Source organism: Gallus gallus, chromosome 1 (assembly GCF_016699485.2).
Source record: "Gallus gallus isolate bGalGal1 chromosome 1, bGalGal1.mat.broiler.GRCg7b, whole genome shotgun sequence".
NCBI classification, from domain to species: Eukaryota; Metazoa; Chordata; class Aves; order Galliformes; family Phasianidae; genus Gallus; species Gallus gallus.
In genome coordinates, this window is record NC_052532.1 from 10,129,768 (window position 1) to 10,153,515 (window position 23,748).

The 23,748-nt window shown below is 36.5% G+C and overlaps 1 protein-coding gene across 8 annotated transcripts in view; it reads left to right on the forward strand.

Moving 5' to 3' along the window:
- PCLO (piccolo presynaptic cytomatrix protein) overlaps positions 1-23,748 on the forward strand; it is a 330,682-nt gene that overhangs the window by 190,714 nt on the left and 116,220 nt on the right. For all 8 annotated transcript variants that reach the window (XM_040665411.2, XM_040665421.2, XM_040665430.2 and 5 more), the window contains 2 exon segments: positions 3,244-3,392; positions 10,666-10,747. In XM_040665411.2, the coding sequence (XP_040521345.1) occupies positions 3,244-3,392; positions 10,666-10,747 (231 nt within the window).

Consider the following 23,748-nt stretch of genomic DNA (forward strand, 5'->3'; position numbering starts at 1 on the left):
TATTATCAAATATACTGTCTAAAAACAAGCAGTTTGAATTGCAAATAGTTCACGTAACATGAATGTAAGATACAAAATATTCCAGAAAACGTATTACAGGTTTTCAAAAAGTTATGGACTTCCTTTCTCAGGACTGCACTTCTCTCTGTAGTACCCTGACAGTGGACAGTTACTCTGGAACCCTGGCAGGTCACATTCAACTTTAGCTTTTCATCTTTTCCCTTTCTCCCCACCCCCTTGCTATTGCATGCAGTTGATAAGATTTCATAATAAGAAATCAGCCTAAAGCACAAACTTAGGAAAGCATTTCTTGTGTTAATGATTATCAGAGCTCAAATTTTCATGTCTAAGTACTTTTGAAAATGAACATAAGTTAGGGTATTAATACTAAACTGCTTGTATTCAGTCCAAATTAATGCATGTGCTTGACTTGGTATTCATTTTTTAGAAGTCATATTCCATAGCAAATATCAGAAAATGCAGATAGGACTGCAAGACCAAACCTTCTGTTTTTCACTACTTAATAAACTTCATCTACATAGCCTTAGTACATAGTACATACTAAGAATGAGTTTTGGCACTTAAGTAGTACCTACACTGGGATTCCAAGCTTCAAACAGGATAAAAAAAAAATGGTTTTAGTGTCAGAAGAACACACATCTGGATATCCCCATTGAAAATAGTGTTCTGAGCTTTTGGAAGTTTTATCATTCTTCCAGCATTCTGAGTGCCACAAAAGCTCCGATACAGCAAGTAGTTATTTATTAACCCCAAAGATGATACAGTTTTAACAAACTACAATGTATGCTGAAGATGCCAATTTTCAAGATCACTGAAGCTAGTGCTTAATTGGATGAAGGTAAATAGGACCTGTTGATCAGCTCAGGAGAGAGAAACTGTTCCTTTTCTGATCTCAAGGATTATTTTTTCTTTTTTATATGCTGCTTGGTTAATTCTACAACATAAATGATCACTACAACACAATTGATCGTTTGTAATTTTTCAACCATGGGATATAGAGTGATTTCATCTGTGAATGGTTAAGATCAGGAATTTCTCTGAAGTTTTTCAGATTCCACTGTCTGGAGTCCAATCTCACCTTTTAAAACTGTGTAACTAACAGCACAGGACCTCATTGACTCCAGCAGGAATTTTTACAGGTGGAGCAGTCTGGGTGCATATTGTTAGCTTAGAAACAAGAGTGTGTCCTCTAAAACCACCAGTGTTCATCTTGGATAAGGCCATCAGAAAACATATTGTCTGTTCTCAGGCTTCCAGCTGAAACAAATCTTAACCTATCAAGCCAAAATGTGTATATGTACATATGAGCATGACATGTGTGTGTCTATATACGCATCCATATTTTAAAAAAAATAATAATATATAATACACATATTTATCTGGTTTTGAGAAGAAAGGTTGGTCAGAACTGCAGCATTAAAGTCTATGTATGTGCTAGCTTTTCTGTGGAATAAATCCGGCAGAGGTAATTTCAGGTGAGATGGGAGGAGAAAAAAAAAAAAAAATCTGCTCAGTTGATGACATGGATTGTCATAGTCAGCATTATTATGTGGAATCAGAAAACTTCATTAGGTTTTTAATACAAGCCCCAGTAAGAAGATATGTCAGGATGAGTTATATTGGTACATGCAAGCACTAGCCATTTGGCATAAATGTGTAAAGCATAAATGATCTGCGTATTAGATTGTCATGGTTTATGGGGAGCAGTTATTCAGTAACTCATTACTCACCATCCAAGATATAATCTTTAATAATGCTTCTATTTACTGCATATATGCTGATCTAAAGAATATTTTTAAACTGTTTGTAATAGATCAAATTTGTGCACAGTTAAGCAAGAAGAGACTGCATAACAGATAAACAAAGATTAAGACTTTTCACAAGACTTACTGTAATATGGGATGGTTGTTTTTACCACAAATAGGACATACAGAATAGTACTTTTAAGAAATCATGCATATATTCTCCTGCTCTTGGAGTAATTGAGTGAAATAGTCAAGAAAAAGCATGACTTTGTTTTTCCATTCAACTTTTTTTCCAATCATTTACTGAACTAAGTTTAACAACTAAATAGGTAGGATATGCACACTACCATTTTGCATTTTACATTCTGCGTTATGGTACAATTGCATTACACTCCTGTTACTATAGCAACAACTGACCTTATTTTAGGTTTGCATTTTCTAGAATTATTGCTGAAGCATACTGTCTTTCTTCTTAATTTTCAAATTCATTCTTATTACAACATGACATTCAAACTTTCACTGGGTTATATTTAGCTATGTATTGTTTTGGTTTACACTGATGGGCCATGTAGATGCAAATCTGCATGTCATTTAGCAAAAATGTTACTGCATACATAGGATCTCATTCTAATCTTAGTGGAGTGAAAGCTACGTTGGTTGACCCAAGAGTCAATAGGCATGAAGCAGTGTATTTGCAAAACCGATTTCACTGAAACAGTGCTATTTCATCCACAGCAAGTATCTAATACAACACATTTCATACCAGTTTAAGATTATTGCAAATATAAGAACTTAGTGATTTATTGCATGAAGAACATTCTAGCTAACTTTCCAGACACAAAGAAGGTTCTTATTGTAAAATGAGAGGATGGAATTGAAAATGATAATACCTGAAATGTTTCTGCTTAGAATTAGAAAGATAATAGATTTCTTTTACTTTGTATCTTCTTTGATTTGAGATGACATGATTTAATAAAGCAGGCTCAGTTTTCGTATAACTAGTTTTAAACAATCTCCAAATTGAAAAAGTTCAGTTTAGGAAGCTAGTTTTGGAAGTAGCTGAAGATGGGTTTTCAGGTTTTCAGGTTTTCAGGTTTTTTGTTTGTTTGCTTGTTTATTTTTCTTTTTTTTTTTTTTTTTTTTTAATTCGACTCTTTCATTAAACATTTTAGAAATACGTGGAATCTACAGTGTATTTCTGAGCTATCAGAAGGGAAGAAATGGCTGTAGCACTCAGCAGTAGATTTCTTCTGATATTTAATATCCACAGTTTCAACATAAACAGAATCTTCTCACTTTCTTTTATCACTTACAGCTATATTATGCCTCGATTCAATGTCTGAAGTCTCACGTGTTACTTTGCTTTAGCTGCATGGCCAATTAATAATCACTATGCATGTTTGCTATGCACAATGCACATTACTGCCCTTTGCCCAGCACTGGAACAGAACATTTTACCTGTCCTTGGTTTTCAAAGCCTATCATCTCCGTCGTGAAGAAACAGATTGGTTTGACAAGCCCAGGGAATCTCGTTTGGAGAATGGACATGGCCTCGACAGAAGGCTGCCTGAGAAGTTGTCCCACTCTCGACCACCAAGTCAACACCAAGATCAAATAAGCTGCCAAGTAAGCCATTCCTTTAGTTTGATAAATGTTTGAAAAATTAATCATCATAATAAATGTTCAGCAGTGGAGGGACTGCAGGATTAATCAAATTCCAGTAATTCTGTTGATGTGCTATTGAACCTGTATTTGTCATCAATACTTGATGATGGCATTAAAACAGCATTTTTCTGCATTTAAGTATTAACTTTACATGTTTCCTTTGACTTTCTGAAAATATCTGGATGGAATTAAACTATAAATAGAACTATAAATACAGTAATTATTACTATTAAGAAAATCCATAGTTGGTCTGAGTTTACCTTACCAGATTTATCCCATCCAAATTCAACCCACTTAGAGTAGTCTAAAGAAAAGAACTGCTTTTGTCCCGTTGACATGAGCTTGCACTTTAGTTGGTCAATGTAATTCCATTCTGTGATCAAGTATAAAATACATCAGCAAGAATTAAAAAATCTAATAATTAGAGTATCTCACTTATTATAGCAAAAAGAAAAATACCATACTGTTTTTCAAACCTGATGATTTGAAATCCAATTCAACTTAGTAAACTACCAAATATCCTCTCGGTATTAATCAAGTTTATAAATTTCATTTGATATCTTTAAGTTCTTCACTTGATCATTTTAGCTGTCATTTTTTACTGAGCAATTGTGATAACAAAATTTTCCAAAAGATGTAATGGAAGCAAGAGAAAGTATGGCATGGCCAATTTATTCTCCTTAAGAGCTCGGTGTGCTATGTTTATTCCTCAGATAGCACTTAAGCTGAACTGTGCTACTCTCATGCAGCCATAGGAACTATTTTGGCTGGTGAGCATATTTGACAATAGAATGTAGGTTTTCTGAGGATTCTAAGTTTTATGAAGTAAGCTTTCAAATATCTTACTATACAAGCTGTTACTTACTTTTGTTTCTCTTTTGTCTATCTCTAGTTTAGCATATTCACAGATTTATACAGCCTAAGTTATACTGAGCCCTTCTTGTTGAGAAAGAAGGCTTTAGAAGATAGTCTTTACAAGATAGGCTTTACAAGGAATCTATTCAAATGGCTCTCTCTATGAACCAGCTTAACTGCAGGATAAAGGATGTTTTAGTCTTCACAGCTCTTAAAGTGAATGGTAACGAAACCAAAACCTGCCGGAACACGTTCATCCTCATGAAAAACATGCATTGTTCTCGACATACCCAATAGTATTTGACCACTTCAGCATCATGACATAAAATTAAAAATTTACTTTAGAAATCAGCTTGGTCCAAGAAGAGAACTAATAGTAAGCTGGTATGGACATGTTCAGTGAAATGTATTTAATTTTTACGAATCCTTTCTTTGCCCTTGGAAATTGTTCCAAGACTTCTTACTCATCAAGAGGGTCTGACATTTGTTTAAATAGCACTGCACTAGGACTGCTTCAAGGACTTTGATCAAAGTTTTGAGGGAGGAGATCTTAAGTCAGCTGAGAATTGTTTTCTCAAATTATTTCAACAAAGAATTTTCTTCTTCTCTCTGAAGCTACTGTACTATCCCCATGTTTATATGGAAATAGAGATGGTGCATTTAAAATCTTGCCAAAAGCATTTTTAAAAGTTTTTCTAGTTGTAAATGGGAGAGTACACATGTTCTGAATAGTTCTTTGTGCTGCTTTTAATGTTGTAAGTTCTGTGAACAAAAATATAAAGCTGCTGCAGAAGAAAAGCGATGTAGAAGAAAGAGCAGTTCCCCCTTCATCTCTTGCACTCCAGGTTAATGATGCACTTAACGATGCAAAATTATTTCACCATGTCTGCAGAAGTGAGAAATGCCAGTTCTCACCAAGTCAGCATCATCTGCATTGTCAAAATGTTGCTCAGAAATTGTGTACGTTAAGTATCTGTGAACATTTCAAACAATGGAAACTGATTTTCATACGTATACAGATATGAAATTACTTTAAGACAAGATAGGAAGTGTCAGAGTCATTTTAAATGTTTCATGCCTTAGCTCCACATTGAATTCTGAATTAATTGCCCCATACTCTCTCTACTGTATACACAAGACCAATTCTGAGCAGAGTTGTCATGACCAGCCTTATTTTCTGGAGCTAGAGACAACAAACTTTCTCATCCTGACCATATGAACCTGTCCAGCTTCACTTGGATCTGTCCTGGCTGTAGAAGCTTTCTGGAAATCAGTTAGGATGACTCTGAGTTAACATAGTAATTAAGCCATTGCACCTCCCTTAATATCCCATGCAGAGCACAAACCAACTGCAGAACGAAGTATTTCCATGAATAGCATGAATCTGTTTGTCAGATCAGTCAAAGTTTCAAAACACACTGTAAATCTGATATTTGTATTTTCTTCTAAAAAAAAAAAAAAAAAAAGCCTTTGCTGACTGCAATCATATTTGCATTTGAGAAGATTTTGTTTCACCCATGTGAAACTCCAGTTTTCGTTCTAGATGAAATCAGAATTGCTCAATTATATCCCACAGAGCTTGTACAATTAAAGGTAATAAATAAAGCACACCCCCTTGCTTTTGAAGCAAGAATGCAGCAGAGTGACAAGTCTGAACTTCCAAGATTCCATGGATTTCTTATAACCTAGCTCACATATACTGTATTACTAATATTAAAATATATTTGTTTCTATAGCAACTTCTGTAATTCCACATAGTATTTTTAAATCACATTCAATTGCAGTGCAGTTTACTGCCTCAATTGCTGTTTCCCAATGATTCTGAACTGCTTACCTGAAGAGGGTAAACATGGTTTAAACCTAACCAATATGTAATCTATTGCAGATTTCTCACTGATCCCTGTTGACCCCAGCAGTTCACTTGGTCACTGCCAGAGGACCAGGGACTTCTTTTAATACCCAGATATCACAGCTTTTAGTGATTATTTTTTTGTGAAAGTTATTTGCATATCCTGATATAATATGACTGTTTCAAACAGGTTGTGAAGGAACAGTATGAGGATGTGCCAGGGGAACACGAACTCATGAAAAAAAGATGCACAGTGAGATTATACCAATAGGAGATAAATAGCTTCTTAATGGAGAGAGTAAAATACAGACCTTCCAGTGATCACATCTGATCTTTTAGGCCCTAAATGATTAATAAACTCATCATAATACCAGTGTGTTGTCATCAGTTCATTTTGGCAAGAGTTTTCTGAGCACAAAAATAAACGTATGGTTCTATAGATTTAATCTTTGAAATATCATTCTCCTACGTCTTATCTTGGCTCTTAGGACTGTACCATTCCCTTGAAATAACACATAACTCATGTATTTTTAGGGGCATTAAATAATATTCTATTTAAATATGATGAAATATTCCATTTTAAAATGATGACAAATGGGTCATGAGGTAAGCTACGGCGTCAAAATGAGAATGTTTATGAAAGAGATCCAGAAGACTACCTGTGAACTTCTTTGCCAGATTTTACAAATCCAGAATACTTAGTTTAGATAGTTTCCCAACTCTCAAGGAGATTATATTGAATTTCTGGAAAACTACTTTCTCTATTTCAGACTTTGGGGGAGTAATTTTTAATTTTTTTGCATATTCTCTGGAAATCTATGGAGAAATTGGAGTGTAACTGTTAGAATATTGAATATGTTAATTGTTTGCTGCCACTTCATTGTAAGTCGAGATAGAATTTAGCAGCCAGTTGTTCATTTTCAGTCACTCAGTTCTGTTATTGTCACTGTGTGACTGAATGACTTCTGTATCAAAATTCAGAGTGCAATACTGACCTCCATGAAGATGCAAACAGAACTCTCATTTCATTGCATTCATGAACAGGAACGCTGTGTTTGTTAGCACTTTTCCCAAATACTTCTGCAAAATACCTGATCATCAGAGATCTGTCAGTATAGAATGCTTTGGGATTGTTGGGATTTCCAGAGAACTTGGTATTCTTGCTCTGCGCAGAGGAAATGCAAAAGCTCGAAGGAACATGATTGACTCAGCTGTAGGATTTCCTGGTTCTGGCCGTCACCAGACTTCTGTACTCATGCAATTGCCTGTGGTATTCAGAAATTAGGGCTGATACTCTCTAACTCATCAATTTGATTATCCTCCATCCCCTTAAGACTGAATTTCATAAAGGACTACACCCACACATAACGACTGAGGTTCAGCTTATCAGGTTGTCCCAGATTTTGGTGGAAGGAGAGGTGCAGCACTGTTTAAAAATAGGGCTTGCAGTGGCTGTGTTGACTTGCTCCAAAGCCCAGGTCATACTTTATAGCTGTTGTTACTGACTTTGCCTGGAATACCAGAATACATTTAATGTGCTTTAGTTCTTCTACTTAAATAAAGCACTGTGGAAATTTACTCTTCTTAATTGTCTTCACTATCTGATAGAATTAACTTCTGTGAGGCTTCCACAGAATATCAGACAAAAAGTATAAAGACAACAAGGGGAAAATAGACTATACATTTAAATTGATTTTCTGTAACAGTGGTAGAAAACCTCAACACATTTATCTACTCTTCATTCAGTTCCTCAGAAGGGGTAATGCTGAGTGATAACATCAAACATGACCAGAGCTGAAATTCCTGGAGGAAATGCTTTATACTCCAGTTTTCATTTAGCTCACTGGGATGGAACCCCCAAGGGCCTTCTGAGTAATGTATCGAAAAATGTGACGTGAGTCCTGTGTCAGCTCTAACAGGATGCTAGGGGGAAAGATACACTGGAGAGTTTAAATGTGCTGTAATCAAAGGAGAGTGTTGTCAGAGCTGACTGACTCATTGCTTGAGTGTAGTGGGTGTTCCTGGAATGTTGAGGAAAGGATCTCCATGGCAAAGACCAATGGCATAACGCTGTGGGTTTTGTAGTGAAGGGTCAAGTCACCTTCAGCCCTGTGACCTAGGGCTGAAGGTCATGGGGACTTTCACATCCTACACTCCCACACCCTTGTATGATTGTGTGATTGCTGTAGGGGCCATCTCTGTCTTCATGGTGATAACTGAGGGACAAGTCAATGAGAAGGCCCCAGGACATATATTCAGGTAATGAAAACTGCCTTCAGAAAAAGTTAAAATATGAACAAATGCAAACACAAAGTGACTTGTGTTCTGTAGGGTTTTGAATATCCTTCATTTCAGATAAAGATGGGCATTAGTGGTTAAAGTAAAACCATCAAAACCAACATAATTGTTATTCCTTGCATACTCTGTTTACATTAACTCCTGTTTTCTCATATGTATTCTCCTGCCATTTTCAGACACAAAACCATTCTGAAGGCAAGTGCCTAATGTCATGTTCAATTTAAGTACTGATTCCCACCAACAATAAAAAATAATATGCTACCCTGAATGCTGATAAACGTTAATGCTTTTGTTCATAACTTTATGAATCACTAAGATTTATACTCATCATCAAATTCTGGAAAGGAAAGTAATGAGAAAGTAATATACTAAAGTAGGAGACAGTCTATATTTTCTGATATATTTGTCAGTAAATTATATACAATACATTGTTGAATATTCTTGGATTATTTTTTATTCAGAAAGCAATTTTGCTAAAGAAAGATAAGATAGAGCAATACTGAATAAATAAATTGTAAGTTGAAGTTTATGAGCTGCAGTGTTCTTCAGTTAAATTTGAATTGCTTCTACCAAGATGGATCCCAGCTAAGTATATGCTGCAGTATCTTCATACTGCTTCTCTTGAACTTTATTACTTTGTATTACTTCTTATTTGCTGAATTAAAAATAAAATTAGGTACATTTTTTAAAGATTTTTTACAATTTTATGTAAGCTACACATGAGAAATGCATCACTTTTACTGTTAAATTACACTTGCTGACTTTAATAACTGAGAAAACAATGTCTCTATCCATTTATATGCATGTACAACTCATGGCACTTTACTAGCATTAAACCCTCTGTTCTGGCAGAATTCCAGGGTAAGTCATAAAGCCTGCCTGATCTCATTCCTGATTTATTCTGCAGTACTTGTCCTCCACCAGATTTCTCTTTCATCTGAGGTAAATTATGGCTGAAACTACAGTATGCTATGGGAGGATTTCATCCTTCTAGATGCAGTACCATCCACTTGAAAAGAGACTGAATTATGACAAATGATGTATGAACTCCTGCTCACTGTGGGACTGAGCTATGCAAGTCACTTGACTTCTCTGTTTCCCCTTCTGTCACTTCTATATGCTATCCATTAACATCATCAGCTGTCCAGGGCAGAGACTGAGTTTGAAGTGCTTAGTTCAGGAGGACCTTAGTCCCTTTAAATGCTACTTAACCAGAAATAACAGTAATAACCACCTGACAGGAGGCTGCTGATAGATTCAGACTTCCATGTGTTCAGACTGATTGACATTATTTCACCAACTCCCGAATTCTACTGCGGGTCCCATCTCATTGACACTCAGCTGTAAGCAGCCCCAGGCAGCCCTGCTCCCATCACTCAACCAGGCTACAGAGTTCAGGCTCGGCAGAGATGCTGGATTCTGCTTTGCTTCTGAAAGATAAAAACTGCAGACAAAGACAGTGTGTGATGGATGTGAGGTGTGTGAGTGTTAAAACACTCTGCAAGGGTATTTTGCTGTGAATACATGGCGATCATCTCTGATAGATGGGCTGATACATGCTGTTTGGCCCCGTCTGTGCCCATCTCAATAGGGCAGGTGTAGTCATTGTAGCTGGCTTTTGAACACATATTGCAGAGATGCATTGCTTTCAGCTTTGACATTTTGCAGTATTAGCCCAAGTGACTGCCACTCATGATTACATAAACAGTAGTCCTGAAAGTGTTAGGTCAGGCCTTTTAAAAGGCTTTTAAGATTTGATGAGGACGTACATTAGTTCATTTGGCTTTGATGAAACTAGAGCAGTAACTTATGGCTGTTTGCCCATTCACCACCATTTGGTTTAGGTCTGTATGGACAGTATTTTATAACAATTACAGAGCTTGTATAGCTTTTTATTCTCTTCTCATACATTGTTTGGACAAAGGATTAATGCTAAGAAAAACTGCGGATGACAGAAATCACCTTCCAGTCATTAGGAAATAAGAAGAGAACAACTGCTATATTGAAACTGAATCTCAGCTTTTTTCGGAAGCAAACACTGATTCCCCTGAAGAAGGATTTTCTGGTCTGACAAACATAACTTGAAATACAGGGGATGTTTGAGGCATGAAGTTGTGATATTTCCCCGCATGAAATAAGTTTATTTGCTTGTTTCTGTTTTAACTGTCTAAAATTATTGTTACAATTGATGTCATGTTATCTCTTTATGACATGTATATTTGTGTTCTTCAGATAAATGGGAAGCCCCTGCAGTACATTTTCCCTCATGCAAGGCTCAAACTACTGAGAGACCCAAAGGATCACACAGTTTCAGGTAAACAGCAACAACCCTGTATGAGGCATATTAATTAATTGATTAGCATGATTCTTGAAATCATTTGCCTTATTAAATTTTTTTTCCAGTGTCATATGCAGCAGGAGATTCAGTAATCATCTTACATTTTGCTATTTGGTTGTAATGGAAAGCAGCAGTGCAGACAAAAGGTCACAACATCTGTTTGAGATATGTAAGTTATGGAGACATTAAGAGCAGAGGGAAAATCTGTTGTAATGTACATATCAGCAGTCTGCTTTGCTATTGCTTTTGATATAACTCTGTATTCTCTGCAGGAGAAGCTTCAGTAATATTCAACAGGGGAATCCGAAAAATGGGTAGGCTTATGTAGATATTCAACGGGAACAGAACTGAGAATTTTATTCTTTCTGTAGAGCTACTGGGACTTTTCTACAGAAGAGGTTATCAGAACAGTAAGATTCCATTTTTCTGTGATATCTTCACATAGGGAAATTTTACTCAGGACTTCAGATTTTTGCATCACTCATGCAAATGTTCAAACAAGATTTTGCTTGCAAAGGAGAAGAAAGTGGCAGAAGTTATGTCCATTCCCCCCCAGCTGTGAGCAGGAGTGCAGTCTGACCTTTTCAGGTATCAGGTTGCAAACTGCTGCCAATTACAAATGTTGCAAGGGTGAGGTCTGTCTGATGGTGCTTTTGGAATTGCACTCACATCTAGTATTGACAAAGAATTCAGACATTTTTTGATATGCCATTTGTCTCCTTCAGAGATACGTGCTTCTAAGGGGGTTTGTTGTGAAACCATCAGACTTTCTTTCCATTTAAAGAATTGCAGTACTGTGTGTCAAACCCTGTTTCTGTGCAGAAGTAATTACCGACTGCCAGCTTTGGTGTTCCCTTGAGCATTAAGTAGAAAGTGGCATGAACTCACTTGAATTGCTAAATATTGTTTACACTAGGTTTCTGGCAGTAAAATCTTGATCACTCCCACTCCTTGCATCTACCTCATATTTAGGGTGTTACATGAATTTTCTGTATATATTATCAGGCATTTTCTTACTAGTCAGTGTAACACCCACTGATGATTTCAGAATACATCAGGACCCTTTCACCCACGCAGCACCGTTTGAAAGCAGCATCCAGCTCCTCACTTCTGTGAGCCTTCCCTGCCTGGGGCCTTGTAGCCAACAGGAGTGTCCTCATGGAGACTTTTTGCCTTGGGGAGTGATGAGTAATGCTGTGATCCAAGCTGTTCTCTTATGAGAACAAGTGGAATGACAGCCACACAACCTTGTGTAGTTCATGTTTTAATGTTGCTGAAGGCCTGAGTCTCCTGTGTCAAATTAGTTACACTTAAAATGTTCCAAATTCTCCACTAGCTGCACTGCTGGCAGCCATGCATCAGGGGAAATATCTTGTAAGTGATGACTGGACAACCAAGGTGTAGATCTTGGTTTCCCACTTATTAATGCTCTGCTCAGTGTGAGATCACACAGGATCGAATATTCCCTCAAGGTTCCATAGTCCATGCTGGAACTGCTCGCTGCTGTAGCTGTGCTGTATTGTATCACTGTGCCAGGTGCAGTCGTACTTTTGGTTTGTAATCCAGATAAATTCTTGGAGCCCTGCGGATACATGCTTCTGTGTGGTGTATATACTGATTTCCCTACAATTATTAGAAGGCTGAAATGCAGATTCTGCAGAGGAGACGCAAGGGTGAAATAGGGTACCAGTAGGAAGGAGCTGAACCAGAAGAATTTGTCATGTTTCTCACTCACTGTACATCTTTTAGGTGCTGTAACTCCTTGCCTTCACAACTCACTCCTTCCCCCTCTCTCAGAGCCCATGAACTAAAGAATTAAATTAATTCTTTAATTAAAGAATTAAAATGTCTTTACACATGCAGCATTTTCTGCTGAGCCTTAAACTTTGAAAGTGGGGTCTCCCAGAGCTGCACATGTGGTTTTTATTTGCTTTAAAAATTCAACTTTGATTAACTGGTATCAGCAAACTTCTAGTAGGTTTCCATATTAGCCAGACAGCGAGGCAGATGTGGAAATCTATTACAAAACAGAAATTTCTTAAAATAGTGGTAAATTAAACAACATATACTCTAATTATTCCACAGCTTCCTCATTTAATCAGCTAGACACAAGTAAGGTTTTTGTATATTAATCTAGATGACATGCTTGGTTAGTTGGCTGGTTGGTTTCTTTTCTTTTTTCTTGCTTTCTTCCCTCTCTCTTGTTCTCTTCCCCAGCTTTTCTCCATCCCCCCCTCTCCTTTTCCTCTTCCTTTCTCCCCCTTACTCTATTTCCTGTCAAAAGTACCAACTGAGGTGTTGAATCATTTTGTTTATCTCTTTGCCATATATTTGTTGCATATGCACAGGAAGAGTGTAAGGAAAAAAAAACAAACTAGATAATGCCCAAGGCTGTAGCTGGATCTCCTCAGAGGACAGCCAGGCACTGTCCAGTTGACAGTGGAAGTCTCTGTCCAAATATCCTTGCAGCTGCCTTGGATAAGACCCTCTGAATGGTTTAGTTGCTGTACTCACGTCCAGGACTCGTGATCCTGTGTGCTCACTGCAGGGTGTGCATCATCCATTGTCTCTGATTGTCTGACAGCATGCACAAAGCATCCTCTGTCCTAGCTGTGCACGAAAGACTGTCCTATGTGGTTTTTTTTCTACACAAGCAAGAATAGTTTCTACTGATCATTTAAATGGTGTACATGCAGTTTGGTCAATTTAACAGCAGGAACAGCCTGGAGAGATTCTCAAAACTGCCAGATTCTCCATGGGGAAAATAGATCAACATTTAAGTACACAAATAGTGTATTTTAAATAGTGTATGCTGGGTAAGCACAGGCACAGCATGGGTGTATACCAGCTATACCACAGCTACAACTATAGGACAAAACAAATTTCATCCTTCTATTACCATCAATAATTTGAATTCCAGCCTGACCCCAGATGTCTCCAGGTAGGGGTCTCTCTGTAGGCAGCCTGTTCCAGTGTCTCACCACCCTTATCATTAAAAACCTTTTTCTTGTATCCCCTCTAATGTCTCACCACATGCTTACCGTAGTGGAGGTTACTACCTGATAAGGGTTTCAGAAATTGTCTCATTATGAATATCAATAGTAAGAGTAATCCCAATTCCTATAAAATTCACTGTCTCTTATTATGTATTCTGTGCACATGAATTCTATTTATTTGCTTTCTTGCTTAATGAAAGATACAGATGCCTTTGGTGTCTCTTATGTAATCTGGCATAATTTTACACACTGAAGCATTTATCATAATTTTTAGCATATAAATGAGGTGTTTAAGAATGAAAAATTGTGGTAGCAAGAGAACAGTAGCTCTGAGTGAAAAGTAAAAGTATACTTGCTACGTCGACTCTCTTTCGAGGGTTATTAGTTCTCCAGCGTATGCCATCACCTAAAACTCACAGCAATTCTGTTCAAGGTACGCACTGTCCCTTCCTCAGACAACACTGATGGATAGGAAGGAAACACTAAGGATTTTCTCTGCAAAGACAAATAGTTTACAACATTAAAAAAAAAAAAAAGAATTGGCATCATGGTTCTGGTGAGCTGTCAAAGCAGTGATGGCAGTGATAGCTGAATGATAATGTATCATTACTTAATGCTCCAGAAACTCACTGTTTTCACTGAGATTCCCTTGTTTCTTTTGGATTCTTTAGCATTACCAGAATAAGCACTGTTTCATTCTGCCAGCATTTGCTCTTCTGGTTTTCAACACTTCATAGTAAAATTTGAAGAAGGCAAGGGAGGGCATGGTTGTTGATACCATTAAAATGTGGCCAGAGCCTTTGGAAATGCTGCAAGGAGAAAAAATTACATTACGTTCTTCCCAACTAGGTAGACAAATCTCAATAGGTCTGTACAAGGAGTGCATGAAAGTCAAAATAGTTCTTGCAGATTTGTCTCAGTGGGGACTCAGTCACAGTTCTTCTCCCCTTTCCAAATGTGGGCTGTCCTGTGCAAAATGTACCTGTGGGCAGGCAGGCTGTCTGTGTTCTGGAACATCCTCTTCAATACTGATGAGAAAAAAAAGCAGAGAAGCAAATGAGAAAAAGCTGTGAACTTTATAGTAGGGGAAAAAAAAAAAAAAAGAGAGAGAGAGAGAGAGAGAGAGAATTAGACTGTGTGCAAAAGATTGTGTCCCTAATCTTCACTCTAGCTGTGATGTCAGTGAAACAGCTAATAGGATGACAGGGTACCTGCAAGGCTGCACACACGTCAGAGATGCCTCATACTCTCATAACTGTTATTAATTCCTGTACCCAGCACCACGTCCCTTAAGCATGACAGCTCATGGGATGCTTATTCAGAGAGAAAGAGGAGGAGAATTAGAAGTGTTTTTCTGTATCAAATCCACACCACTACAGTCTCTGAACAAATAAGCCAGTATGTTTAGACTTCTTTCACCTTTATATTTAGACTTCTTTCACCTTTATATTTAGACTTCTTTCACCTGAAAGTTCTTACAGCAAAATACTGAAGTACAGTGAATATATGATGTTTAATCAAGGAAAAAAAAAAAACAACAACAACACAAAAAAACAACAACACATTAAATACAGTCATAGGCCATACTGAATATGGCATAGTAATCATGGACTTAGGATAAAAGTGTAAAAGTCATCTCATGTCCTCAGACTCTCACAGATGGTTGCTTATCCTTTTGATTTGCTTTAGCATTGTGAAGAACTAAGATAATAATTTGCATAAAGAATATCCTCCTCCAGCAGTCATTTGTCACTGGGGAAGGATCTAATCCGTAATTAACAGCCATAATTCCCTCAAGCACTCTCTCCTTATCAGAGATGTGGCACAAAAGCTAAAGTCAATAAACAGAAAGAGACAGAGCTGTTACAGCCACGCTACCATATACCATGTTTATGTACCTTTTACCTGAACTAACGTTATTTGAAATGCACTAGTGTGTGTGTTAAAAATGCAATGAAATGCAATGAAATGAAATCTCTTTGGCAGCTCCATTTGTTTACACATTTTTTCAGTGTATGAATACCCATTTAAGAAAGTTCAGTGAGACCACAAGAGGAAGTGACTGAGAGAGCAATCTGTCTACTGATAATAAACGTGCAATTTGCTTTCATAGCTCTAATGCAGCAGAGGGATGCAGAAGCAAATCACTGCAATTACTGAGAGTTAGAGTTCTGTCAGGCCCCCTGTTTCTCATGGAAAGCCAAAAGGAAAGCAGGCATGTAAGAGTGAGATTGAAAGATGCTGAAATAGCATCTGTCAATCTCTAACTGCATCTAACACAGATCAGCATTTTCTCTTAAAGAACTAGAAGAGGAGATACTCAGGGAGGTCTGTCATTGGTTGGATGACTGTCAAGGACATTAGGACAAAACTGACAGAAGTCCAACTAATGAAGGTTAAATGCACAGAGATACCACAGAGTTTAAGGTTTTCATTTCTCAGGGAAGCTATGACTGATCTTAGCAACTCTCAGAGGAAAATGAAGGCCCTCTGTTCCCATCTTTACATACTTGCTATGGAAAATAATAATTACACTATTATTACTACACTAGAATGAGGCAGTTAGAGCAAATATCACTATTTTTCTGTCTTGATTATAAAGAAAGCACAAAGTGTGCTTAGGCGTTAGACTGAGATTTTGGTCCTGTAGAGATCTTAAATTAGATGTGATGAATGCCTGTGGCTTGTGTATGAAGAAGCTATAGAACAATCAAACTATGTGGGGAAGATGTATGCTGAAAGGACCACGTTGCTCCACATCACCAAGTAACAAATGCCCTTTGATTTGGATACATTTTCCAGAGCAGGGTGCTGGTAACATGCTGAGAATGATGCGCTATTTATTTTGTCACAGACTATGCAGTTCTCTGAAATGTGTTAGGTGTACACTTTCAGGAGATCTGGCTGCAGGATGAGTCAGGTTAAGATATCTGATTTTACTGGTCACTGAAATGAAGAAAATTTAATTCTCTAGTTATGGAAATGAAGAGTTCAGTGTTTAAAGCAACAATGCAGATAAATATTTTATCCTTATCCCTGTCACAAAAAGAGTATTTTAAGGGATTAATTTTACTAAGCAGCTAATTGATTAGTAAAATACTTAGTTCATAAACCATTTTCCTTCTGCAATAGATATTACAAGATTTTTTTTGAGATATCAAATATATATCTTACAAATAAGATGCAGCGTGTCAAGTGTCATTGTGCTGATATTCTAAAAAAGCAAACAACCGAACAAGAAAAATGCACTGAAAATCACTTTGTCAACTGCCCCGTTTTAAAGTGTAGAAGCATTATTTTTCTGTGTTTTGTTTTGTTTTCATTTGATTTATTACCTTCCTAAGATGGTACAACAGAAGTAATGGGACATCTTTACCTAAAGACATAAGTTTAAATTCAAGGCAGACGAGAAATGTTTGGATACAGTTTATAAACTCATTCGGTAGTGTCTGTTGTCATCAGGGAGAGAGCATCTGAAATGAACTGAAGGCCTCAGCACGTGTCTTAGTGGACAGTTCCCTATTTACAGATACAAAGCTGGCCCATATCCACAGAATGAGTGGTTGTAAGAAATGAACTGTCAAATGGCAATGCCGTCCTTCCAGTGGGACTGCATGAACAGCTGCACTGTGATGGCTCTTCTGAGAATGCACATTAAGCTTCTGTCTGTCCTGCTGCCAGCTTAGGCACTTTTCCAAGCAATGAGTCAAAAGTTAATTTGAAATTTAACGACAGAGGAACTACAATTCCTTCACTTATCTTCTGTAATTTATATCCATATCATATCACCTCTTAATGAATTAAATACCCAAATATATAGTATCTTTCTCACTGAGAAAAGGAGGAGAGTTCAGTTTTTCTACAAAGAATTAAATGGCTGCAGGTGTTACTTGTTTTGGAAGAAGGATATTTTACAGTGAATGGTTTCATAAACTCTTCCTCATTCATGGCAATTATCTATGCAGCACTATGTCAGTTAATTGCATTGTGCAGCAGAGCCATTTGGGTGAGATATTCTTTTGATTTTCCTTCAAGAGGAATTGTACTGAGGCATTACTGGGTACCTTTAAAAACAGGCAGTGATATCTTTCCTACAAATTCCTCAAAATGTTGACCGTGTACCATAAATGTTCCCCATGATATGCACACTCCCCAAAGAGAAGCTTTGGTTTAGCCATTGCCTGTACACATTTGCACAAATATCACACAGATTTTCTTTGCTTTGAGAAGTGTATTGGGAAAAAAAAAAAAAAGAAAAAAAAAAGTTTGATTAGTTACATAAACACCTGTATAAAGTTTGTATGAGCCTGTCGTACCAGGGGATGTTATGCAGTGTTTGTAATAAAGGGTCAGCACACCAAGTTGAAGTTAAGAAAACTTAGGTATTATCTGGTAAGTCTTCAAGTCTTTACTTGTTATTTTCCTTAACAAAATATTGATAGTGTCAAAACCTGGAAACCTACTTACAAAATACTTAAATAAAGCCAAATAGTTTCAAATTTTGGTCCAAGATGTTAAGATAACTGATAACATTCTCCTAGAACTGACCTGTTATTTGCATTGTAATAAAAAATCACTAATATGCCAGACTCATAATATACTAATTAAGTTGTGATACATGAGCAGAGCATCATTTATGTAACTCTTTCCTACGGTGAGAGAATTGACTCATTATATGTGAAATATTAATCAAATTTTTCCCCTTGTTAAGAAGAACATTAAAAAACTAAAGGTAAAAGCTAATTCAGTAGAATTAAAAATGTCATGAAAATTGTTTTTTATTTTTTTTACAGTGAAGCCATATATGATTGACTGACATACTGTCTGAACAGATTAAAGGTTGTCTTCCATGGTTCATTCTTGTAAGAATCTGTAATGTTTTTTGGAGCATTACATTTACCTGTAGTCAGGATGGCTGGACCATGTGATAACTAAAAAGCTGTTTAGATGGATTTAGAGGGCAGCGGTTAATGGGTTGTGCTTTTCCTGAGGGCACATAGTGAATCTGGGGACTTACCTCATTTCATATTGTTATCAATGATGTGGAGGATATAATGGAGTAAACTTTTGTAACTTAGAGATGGCATTGAATTATGGAAAATTCTTAAGGTCAGGGCTGCCACTTAGAGGGACCAAGACAGGCAGAAGGAATGAAAATTCAACAAGGACAAATACAGATCCTGCCTCTGTGGAGAAGAAACCCCATACAACGTCACAAGGCAGGGACTGTTTGGCTGGGAAGCAAATCTGCGGAAGAGGCCACTGGGGAATGTCACTGTAGACAGTAAGCTACACACGGTACAACCTAGCAGCAAAGAAGGCTAACAGCATCCAGGGCTGTTACCAGAAGCATTATTCTATATTGGACACGTCTACACATCTCCCTGGAAAAGACTTTTAGCAAGTACAAATTGTCACCACTTACTGACAATTGCAAACCTTTCCCAAATGCAGTAAATATTAGAGCAGTCTCATTAGGTCAAACACAGCCTTTGTTTGGCACTTTATGTAAGAACATAGGACAGGAGTAAGTACAGTTAATGTTCTCATAACTTCCAGCAGTCTGGAAGCCACAGTCAGCCAAAGAAGCAGTGAATGCTTCTGTGAATTTAAAATAGGATTACTCTCTTCCTAAGAGCCTTAGTTTATACATTATACTGTTGCCAGTATATACATATATATTATTTACTATGCCATATTTACATTAAGTCTGTTTCTGCTCCTTAAATAGCAAAGATGATTGTGATGGGAGAGCTCAAAACATGTTAAATAATTGAGCTCAACTGTCAGTCATTGGCATCTCTTGAGCCATTGGTGCCTATTAGTAAACACAGATGAATATCAGTACCTATAGTTTTTTCATAGCTTTAAAGCTACATAATATCATAAATGGCACATGAGTAATCTAATTCTGATGTGACAAATTATCCAAAAAGAAAGCTTGTCTCTTGTTTTCAAGAGATATAGTAAGTGGCCCAAGAGGCTAAATTGTAAAGTAGTTTATGATCTCTTCTTTCAGAATGAAAACCAGTGTACCGTCAGTGTACCAGAAAACCATCATGAAACTGTTTCTCAGCTGATATGAATCCATGTTATGTTATTAAAACAACTGGAATATAAACGAATTTCACCAGTTCAGGATTTGGCCTCGTGTATATTTTATGCCTTAACTGTGAGTGGCTAAGAAGTACAGTAACTGAGGAAATTTAATCATGGTTTCAGGAAACAACTTCATTTAAGTGAGTTTAGCTTAGAAAGTGCAAAATAATTCTCTTGAGGACAATCTTGAAAATGTTGTACCTATCTAGGCAACCAGGCTTTAATATGGCTTGTTATAGTATGTATTCCATATAATAATATCCATATTCCAAATAATAATGCAAATAAAAATTTATCCTGGATTTGATTATAAACATTTATTTTCCTGTTGCTTTCCAAATACCTGACCTAACTTATTTTTGCTTGCTTTGTCATATTTCCTTTCTGTCTATTCTCTAGACTTTCCAAATTGTTTTATTACAATGATATGTAAATAGTTTACTTTTCTTCACTTTTAAATCTGAACTCTTTGAAGAGAGTTCTTACATCTTCATTGTTTCCCGTGGCTAACAATTCTATTCAGGCAGTGAAATGTGGTGTAAAATTGTTCCAACAGATGAGGACCTACTATAACCCTATCATATGTCTAGATAAGACTGCAGCAGGAATGGGAAGATGATGTGTATTGTATTGTAAATGAGCACAAAGAAGATATGTTCAGTCTCTGTTCACAGACAGATAGAGTCAGAAGACTTCATATTGTTTGTTATGATTGATTTGTTCTCAATGCCGTAGCATGATATTTTGTCACATTGCAAAATTGTTTGTGCCTAATATCTCTTTCATTCCTTGTCCTCGTGCATTTTTCTAATGGCTGCCACTGCATCTTATCCCAAAAAAGATCACCATTGTCCTTCTTTGCTATGATTCAGCTGTCTGGTTTTAAATTTTGTTTTTGGAAGTGTTAGAAAGTGATGAAAACCATATTTTGACTTTTTTTTACTTCTCTTGGCAGTATGTCTGTGCTTTGGGTCATGGGTCCAAAACAAAATGATGAATTTCCATATTGAAACATAAACATATCTTCCATTCCAAATTACACAGGGACACTTGTCATTGCCCTTATGGGCATTTTTCAATTCATGTCCAGTTCAGTTTTTTCCAGTTTACTTCTGTAAAGATTCAACTTCAAAACACATAGAAATCAAGAGAAATAACTAATGATGTTCAACTATTGTCTTGAAGGGCATGACCTTAGGCACTAGAAATCCAAATCAATACATTTATATAGATATAGAGACAGTATGCCTCTATATCTCGAGACATAGATAAAATATAGATTTTACATAGTAAAAACATGGTAAGATTTCATGTGAACAGAGCAGCAGCAACTGATAGCAAGCAATCTGATCTTTATTATCCCTATAATGGCAAAAAATGACCAAACCATAACTGTAGAACTTATGGTCAGCCTACTCCAGCAAAATGTATTATTTTGCATCAGCTGAGTCATGTTTCTTGTCTTTCTACTGTGGGATACAAGGGGATAGGATTTCACAGTTTTCTGAGGAACACTGAGCTACACAGGTTAAGAATAAATAAGGCAAAGTGAACGCAAAGTACCCCGTGTTGGAGATAACGGAAAAAAAAAATTAAAACAATTCCACAGTGATGCTTGCAAGGTCATCAGTGACAGAATTTATCAGTTCCAATTTGTTGATCACTACTCAAATATACATATGTGAATACACATTGCTGAAACAATCAAGGAGATGAAATTATGAGAAAAATGTCATTTTGACAGTCATAAAGTATAATAATTGGGGGAAAACCCATCTTTTATTAAGCATTTTAAATATTCATTGAAGCTCTTGAGTTTGTGTTTTCAACTATATAAATAAATGGCTCATAATCTAATTGTAATGATTTAGTATCTATATTTGTTTATCATTTTATAAAATAAATTTAGTTGTATGATCTCTCTTACTAAAGTTTAGAATCAGGCTTTTGTTTTGTTCTGTTTTGCTTAGTGTGCTGCATCTTAAGTCTTCAATAAAGATTAAATGGAAGGGTAGGCTCACAGTCTTGGGATATCAGTAAAAACAGTTGCCTTTAATTAGAGTCTTCCAGCTTTGAAGCATCCTAAAAAGCGTTGGATCTTAAGTATGTAAAATTCCCTTTGAAGAGATGTGTTCCTGAAGATATTTTCCATAGAAATGAATAGTTAGAGTTCAGAGAAGTGTCATCTCTCATTCACAGCACAGATTCCATTTTTGTCGGTTAACATATCTTATATCATATTAAGAACAAAATAGTAGTTCAGTAATCCGAAAAGCTAAACTAGAATGATTAATGTCTGAATATATCACAGTAGTCTGAGAGATGAAAATTAAGACTCAAAGACTAAAACAAAAGCAAAGACAGAAAAAGGAGATCTGAGAAACGGTATGTTTGATGATACTTTTAAGCTATCTCCATTCAGTGTGATATATTGGTCAATGTCATTGCAAACAGAAATAGTGAGTTAAATATTTTCAATATATATAGTATACGTAAGCAGATTTGAAATCCCATCTTCATATGAGACAGTATTGCAACATACAAGCCGTTCTTCTTTGTCAACCAGAATCAAACACTTATGGGCAAACATTAATGCACTCTTTCAGTCTGTAAAGAAATGAATGTTTTGTAAGTTAAATTATTTCTTCTAGTAGCATTTTTGCAAGATAATAATAATGAAATACAGCTTTCTAATTTAGTGCACACAAATCAAATAAATGGAATTTCCTCAGTTTGTCCAGCAAGAAGAACATTTGCAAACAGACTCACTTGTATGATTGTCCCTTAGCAAGCATGCTCCTTCTTAGTACGTTAGTCATACATTTGACTCTAAAAACTTTAAAATCTAAAGACTTTTCAAAGAAGTCTATAGGAATAAAAAGCTTCAAATATTAGCACTGAAAATAATTTGTTCTATTGGCAACAGTATAGGCAAACAACTTAGACCTTCAAGATCAGCCAAGATCAAGATTATGACCTCAAGTTGCATGAAGGTAAGTTTAGGGTGGACGTTAGGAAACACTTCTTTACAGAAAGGGTGGTTAAGCACTGGAATAAGCTCCCCAGGGAGGTGGTTGAGTCACCATCCCTGGATGTGTGTAAGAGCCGTTTGGATGTGGTGCTCGGAGATATGATTTAGCAGAGGGTTGTTAGAGTTAGGGTACTATGGTTAGGCTGCGGTTGGACTTGATGATCTTTCAGGTCCTTTCCAACCGGAGTAATTCTGATTCTATGATTCTATGATCAGAACTATTTCTGTCAACCGCGATTTTTGGTTACCTACAGTCGGTATCCATAGACTTACCCTTGAAACCGAGCATAGTTGGCATGACAAACCACCTCTCTGCCATTATTATTCAATTAGGATATCAAAGACAAAGATTGATGTAGTGTGTCATAACAGAACTCTGAACCTCTAGACTTATTCCTCAATGTGATGAAAGAGTCCATTCCTACTCATATATTGAAAAGTTCATAGAGTGGTTGTGTGGGTTAAAAGTAAGTTTGTATGTGTGCATGTGTGCATGTGTTGTGGAGTAAGAATATGGTTAGTTTGGATTTACTTAGTTTAATATTTCACAGTTGTGACCTTCAGCCTTAGAACATATTAATGAATCTTAATGAATGTTTGGTCTGTGGTTCTTAGAAAAGTGCACAGCACAGTCTGTGTGAATTTCTGTGTCCCAAGGGTGGATGCTTTTATGTGGGTCCTCATTCACTTTGTGCAATGAGATACTTAACTTTTTTAAGACTGTAGTTTTCAACTTTTTTAAAGAACATTTGTCACCTGGTATAGTGGGTTTGCTTTCCCAAGGAAACATAAACTTTACTGGTGCCAAATTTCAAATTTTCGCTGAAATAAGATAATTAATTTAAAACAAT